Raw genomic sequence first — 7,066 nt, forward strand, 5'->3', positions numbered from 1 at the left:
TTTACTTCTCCCTTCTCATAAAAGGACAATCTCCCTTCTCATAAGAAAAGGTCAAGAATCAGTATCGACCCCCACCCCCACATCGCTATCATGGTGTTCTCACTCTTTTTATTCTTTACAAATTATTATTTTTTTCACTCTACTTGGAATCTTTTATTTTTAATTTTCTGATTTTATCAAAGAAAAGTGCACCGTATCATTTTCTCAACGACACATGAAAACGACATATTTTTTCTTTGCTTTCGTGAAACACGTCAATATAATTTGGTTTTTGTTCTTTTTGCCAAAAAAATATGTAACAAATTAGATTTATTTTACAACATTACATTATGAGTCTATGACGTTATCTTTTTGTCAATATCTAATAATTTATGAATAAAATCGTTTCTCACAAACATCTGACCAAATACAATTGCAGGCCATTATTAATAATAAAGTACAAGTAAGTGAGTAACAAGTATTTATGCAAATGAAGGATAGGACCCACAAGAGGGACACGTCACCCCGACAAAAGCTTAGATACTACATGTACATTTTCTGCAACACTCTATGAATGCATTGTGCTATTGTACACTTGCTTCACCTCTGAAATCCTTTAATCAAATTCCTCCGCCGTTTCCACCACCATCGCCCGCCGCCTCTTTCTCTACGCCCACGGTGTAGATGGCTCAGTCTCTTTACACTAGTCTTCCAAAATCAACCACCATTTTCACCTCTTCAACCTCCCCTTCATGCACCCTCATCTTCATCCTCACCCTCTGCATTATCTCTCTCTACACACTCCATTACCACAACCAGCAAACACCTCCTCCGTCACCATCCACCACAGCCCGACATCCACCACTTATCTCCACTTTCCTTAACTCTGCCTCTAATTACACCATATCTAACTATCTCCGCCACCTTACCCTCCACCCCCATCTCGCTGGTACCTCACCCTCATCCGCCGCCGCCGATTACGTCAAGACCAACTTCGAATCCCTCCATCTCCAAACCCACGTCACCAACTATTCCGTACTGTTATCGTACCATCTCCATTCATCACTCACTGCCCACTTCAGCAACAGCAGTACCGCCGTCCCACTTCCCTTGACCGAACCGGGGTTAGGTTCTGACTCCGGGGTCGTCAAACCGTACCATGCTTATTCACCATCCGGATCGGCGTACGGGAAGGCGGTGTACGTTCACCATGGGAGGGAGGAGGACTATCGCGCACTGGCGTCGGCTGGCGTGGACGTTAAGGGTTGTGTAGCTGTTGCGAAGAGAGGCGGTGGGATGTCAAGGAATGCGGTTGTGGTGAAGGCGGCGGAGAAAGGCGTGGTGGCGGTGGTTATGTATACCGAAAATAACGATCGAGCAAGAACGTATTACGGAGGTGGGGTGGAGAGAGGAACAGTGTTGGATGGTGTCGGCGACCCACTGACGCCTGGATGGGGTGCAAGGATTAATGGAGACGTAGAGAGGTTAGGGATGGAGGATGATGAGGTTTTGAAGAGGTTTCCGACGGTGGCTTCAATGCCGATCTCGGGTGAGACGGCGGAGTTGATTTTGGGGTCACTGGAGGGGGCCAGGGTGCCCCATTGGTGGAGGGATGGTGACCTTTTCGGGAATTTTAACAGGGTTGGCCCTGGACCAACTTTCTTGAATTTCACATACCAGGTTAATTTGCTTTTCATTTTCTTGGACCACTTCAATTCTTCTTCTTCTTCTTTCACTTTCAAATAAAATTTGTTGAATGTTGGTTGGTTTTTTCATTTCATCTTATGAATTAGGCAGATTTGGGGTTTATATCAGAAGGCATTTGATTTGAGTTATCCAAATATGATTTACTAATTCTTATTTCAACTTTTAATTAGGGGGAGAATAAGGTGGCAACAATTCAAAATGTATTTGCTGTGATAAAGGGATCAGAAGAGGCTGACCGGTTTGTGGTTCTGGGCAACCACAGGGATGCATGGACATATGGAGCGGTTGACCCAAATAGTGGCACTGCTGCCCTTATTGACATTGCCAGACGATATTCTCTAATGATGCGTTTGGGGTGGAACCCTCAAAGGACAATCGTTCTTTGTAGTTGGGATGCAGAAGAATTTGGGATGGTAGGTAATATACGAATTTGATAACTTGATGTTTTGACTCAAGATCATCGGTTTATATATATATATATATATATATATATATATATATATAACAAATAGTATTGGTGGGGGTTACTTCAGATTGGATCTACTGAATGGGTTGAGCAAAATCTTGTAAATTTGGGGTCAAAGGCGGTGGCATATATCAATGTGGATTGTGCAGTTCAAGGGCCTGGATTTTTCGCTGCTGCAACACCTCAGCTAGATGATATCCTTGTAGAGGTCACTAAGAAGGTATATGCCTGCCTTAAAGGGTATTTTAGGTATTTTACTAATTGTCCGATGATTCTGTTTAAGTTAAGTTAATTTTTTTTTTAAATAACAGGTTACGGATCCAGATTCATTGGATTCAACGCTCTTTGAGAAATGGAGAACAAGTACTGATGGCCCCTTGGTATGCTCAATGCAACATCATCCGCATAATTTATGAACCAAAATGCATTTAACAAAAACAACAATCTATTTAATGATATTTTTTGATTTTATTTATGTGGATTTGTAGATCCAGAGACTAAGTGACGTATTTTCTGACTTTGCTCCGTTTTTACACCATGCGGGGGTTCCTTCTATTGATTTGTACTATGGCAAAGGTGCTATGCTACTACTCTTATACCATTTTTCTATGATGCATTTGGCATTGTTTTAAGCGTTATATGCATATTTATGCAACCATGTTTCACTTTTTCTATAATTAATGCAACAAAATGAACTTCTGCCGATTTTTGGTACAATTTTTTAATTTGTTACAAATATTTGGATATGTTAGATCTACAAATTCTACCTATTGCTAATCATTTTTTTGGATCTTATGACCATTTCTAGATTTCCCGGTTTACCACACTGCTTTTGACTCGTATGAGTGGATGGTTAAGTATGGAGATCCCTTTTTTCACCGCCATGTGGCTGGTTAGTTTTTTTCTTTTTTGGTCTATTTATGTAAAATATTACAATCCTAAATATATCATCATGATGTAATGTTGTAAATCTTTGGGTTTGTGATCATAGTTGCTGGGGTTTGGGGGTTGCTTGGAATTCACTTGGCAGATGATCCTATCCTGCCTTTCAACTATCTCTCATATGCCACTCAGTTGCAGGTAAGGGAAGCGTTTGACTGGTTGTAAAATGCCGAAAATACCCTTGAGTAAAAGTAAAACACATTTTGAGATCTCATTTGTTGATTTTGCAGAACTACACACATTCATTAAGCAAATTGTTGGAAGGGGATGTCTCTTTGCATCCAATCACATCTGCCATTCAAGAACTAGAGGATGCAGCTAAACAAGTAGAAGAGGAGATGAAGGTTTTTATTCAAAAACCAGTTTTAGTGAAGAATGGTTTCTTGGGTACTTTTAGGCAATTTTGATGTGACAAGAGCTGTTATAATTCAATTCATTTTGCAGAAATTGAGGGAGGAAGAAAGTGAAGGTCATGTGATAGTTTTGAGGAGGCGCATGTTGAATGATCGTTTGATGTTGGCTGAAAGAGGCTTTTTGGATACAGAGGGGATTCGGGGAAGGCAATGGTTCAAGCATCTCGTAAGCATAAATACATACATACATACATATATTGTGACATTCAACTAGGCATACAGCATTTTTTTTTTCTACTAATCAAAAAGTCTAAATGCGGTTTAATATTTTGACAAACTGTGTGGACCAAAACAGGTTTAATTAGTAGCTTGTAATATTGATGATGTAGTAAATAAGTAAGTTCAGGTATTTATTGTAAGGCAAGCCACTCACCATGCAAATTACATGGTGTAGGTATATGGACCTGCTAGTGAGGGTAAGCTGGGATTCTTTCCAGGAGTTGCAGATGCAATGTATGGGTCAAGTACAAGTAGAGGAGAGAAAAAGGAAGCAAAAAAGAAGCAGGAAATCATCCAACATGAAATCTGGAGGGTTGCTAGGGCCATTCAAAGAGCTGCAAGTGCTTTGAAAGCTGAACTAACCTGATATAACACTTACATTTGGGAGAGTAATCACTAGTGAGGAGGTTGTATATATGCTTACTTAATCATATATAGTCCGTGTCTCTAACATGAGAGTCTAGATGTTTTTGATGCTTCATCATCCCATAACCCATATCAGATATGTATAGCCAATGTTAACATTTAACAATAATAGGCAGTATTGTTTTTTAAACTATGCTGCCAACATAATAGAAATAACGGGGATTTTGCTTATTTACAACATTTTTCTTTGTGAAGATGGTTTATGCTGTGGCAAAACGCAATTTTCAAAAGAAAATGTTTGGATTAGCTAATGTGGGTACCAAAATGCAATGAGTTTATAAGTTGTTTTTTAGTGTTATGTAAATTTTGCGTATACATATAAAATGATTAAATAGTTAAGTACCATTATGTTTAACTTTCTTGAAATCTATACCCATCTTTTAGGCTTAATTTGAGGGATTGAAAGGGTACCATGACTACACATGAAACAACTTAGGCTGTGTGGTGTGTTAGTGTTTTTACTGCCGACAATCCTATGTGGCAGTTTTTACTAGCTGTGTATACTAACCCCACGGTATGTTTTCACCAATGGTAACTTTTCACTGATGACAAAATTGTTGTTCTCTCTCTCTCTCTCTCTCTCTCTCTATATATATATATATATATATATATATATATATATATATATATATATATATATATATATATATATATATATATATATATATATAGAGAGAGAGAGAGAGAGAGAGAGAGAGAGAGAGAGAGAGAAAGAGAGAGAGAGAAAAAGAGAAAAAGATGTTCAAATATTTCTAACAAGTATTGTGAGCATGTAGGAGTGAATAGGAATTTAGGAATAATTTAATAATTAATAATTCTTATAAAGGTAATCATGTAACTTTAGCATGATAATTAAAATAAAATCTCTTAATTCATGGAAATTACCATAAAAATCTCTTTGACCAACTCTTTAACCCTAGCCTCTCATATCATATGTATTCTATTTCTGCCTCCTCCCATTTTCTTATTGATTAATGAACACCGTGTGATCAAAAGAGATAGTCAAAACCTCTTGCCGCAAATCTGTTTCCCCATTTCGTTGCTTTCTACGACATTTATCTCCGATTAAGAAGCCTCCAATATTTAATATCTATCGCTCCCACCGATTTGTACACATGGTACTCACCAAACAAGATGAAGATGTTATTCTCGATGGCGGAATATTCTATGTGAATGACTCCATTTTCAATCGAAGCTAGCATCTATCTCCATCAACTCGATTACATAACAAAATAGCCACGTTCTCCGAGTTTAATTTACCAGACTTGCAATTCCATTCCATAGAAAACATGTTTTTTTTTTCTTCGCTCTTCCAACTAGACAATTTCTACAATTTCAACTATTAGTTTTAGATTTTTATAATGTTGTTGAAATATCTTGTTGTTCATATGAATTTGATGTTGATGGTTTTGAATTGGAGTTTTTTTTTTCATTCGTGATTCATAGAAAATGTTGTGATTTAGGGAGTGCTCTTAAAGTATTTGATGAAATGCCAAAGAGAAATATAGTGTTGAAATATCTTGTTGTCCATATGAATTTGATGTTGATGGTTCTAGATTGGAATTTTTTTCATTCATGATTCATAGAAAATGTGGTGATATAGGGGGCGCCCTTAAAATGTTTGATGAAATGCCAGAGAGAAATATGGTTAGATGGGTATCGATAGTTCAACATGTCATGGCAGTCTCGGAACAATAGGTCCTGGGGACTTTCTTTCCTCATCATTGGGTGTTATTCTTATATTCAATTGTTTCATTCTTTAAGAATAATTATTTCATTCTTTAAGAATATTTTGTATCTAATATATTCTTCTATTTTAATAATGTGTAGAGAGTATTATAATCTTGGAGAATCACATAAGAATGATTTGACATAATTGTATTTCCGGTATAATCACATAAGAATGATTATGGTAGAATCACATAAGATTTTACAAGGGTTGTATTGCAATTGGCTAATGTTTTAACATGATTTTTGTTTCTTATGTTTTTCAGATGTTTCAAGTTTTACCTAGTGATCACTTACCATCCTCGAGTTTCTCCTTTTGCAGCTCCTTGTATAAAATTATTCTCATGCAATACAATTCTGACAAAATATCAATCTCACAAAATGTCAATCTAATAGAATGCTAGCATATTTTGAAGTGACTTAAAGGTAAAACATACACAAGACATCTAGGAACGAAACAAGAAAGTGAATGAGGATTATTTCAAAAATGTCGATATTTTTTTTTTTGCAAGAGATCTCAAGAATGAATGTAATTTATGTTCATAGTTGTATTCTTTAAGAATGAATGTAATTACTTATTCTAAACTATTAAACTTCTTCTTATATAAAATTTGTATTCATTAAAAATTATTAGTATTGATAATATGTGTTTATAATATTATGTTCATAGTTGTATATCATTCTGACAGAATTACAAAAAATCATTCTAACAAAATAACATTATGATAGAATAAGATCGGTTTAAGCTTACAAATTACGTCTGAAATTAAATTAATTTGAAAAAAAAATCAGATTTTTAAAATCTAGAGCATTAATTATCCCATAAATCTTGAATTTTCCTTTTTTAAATTTGTCTCAGTTGACTAAAATGCTCTTATGCTGAAATTTGTGTGATTATATGGCACATGTTACTTTATTGTAATATCATAGACCCTCATATCATGACCTTTGATTATATTGCATCTGGTGGTCCATATCTGTGCATTCTGGCACACAATAGTTAGTAAAAACAAAATAACCTAAGTATATATATATATATATATATATATATATATATATATATATATATATATATTGTCACACCCCAAAACCAGAACGACGGAAACGTTCGGGCACGGAGGACATCATGTTCAATATCATAACAATGCACAATAGTAAAACAAGCAACAACATCATCCATTGCATT

The 7,066-nt window shown here is 35.8% G+C and overlaps 1 protein-coding gene across 1 annotated transcript; it reads left to right on the forward strand.

Moving 5' to 3' along the window:
- The first annotated feature begins 406 nt into the window (after positions 1-406).
- LOC111899797 (probable glutamate carboxypeptidase AMP1) lies at positions 407-4,323 on the forward strand. Its single transcript, XM_023895649.2, has 10 exons — positions 407-1,659; positions 1,857-2,099; positions 2,220-2,372; positions 2,464-2,532; positions 2,641-2,728; positions 2,961-3,044; positions 3,144-3,232; positions 3,325-3,438; positions 3,539-3,673; positions 3,902-4,323. Exons 1-10 carry the CDS (start codon positions 664-666, stop codon positions 4,091-4,093), a joined length of 2,163 nt encoding a protein of 720 aa, XP_023751417.1. The 5' UTR covers positions 407-663; the 3' UTR covers positions 4,094-4,323.
- The last annotated feature ends 2,743 nt before the right edge of the window (positions 4,324-7,066 follow it).

Source organism: Lactuca sativa, chromosome 2 (genome assembly GCF_002870075.4).
Source record: "Lactuca sativa cultivar Salinas chromosome 2, Lsat_Salinas_v11, whole genome shotgun sequence".
Taxonomy (NCBI): domain Eukaryota; kingdom Viridiplantae; phylum Streptophyta; class Magnoliopsida; order Asterales; family Asteraceae; genus Lactuca; species Lactuca sativa.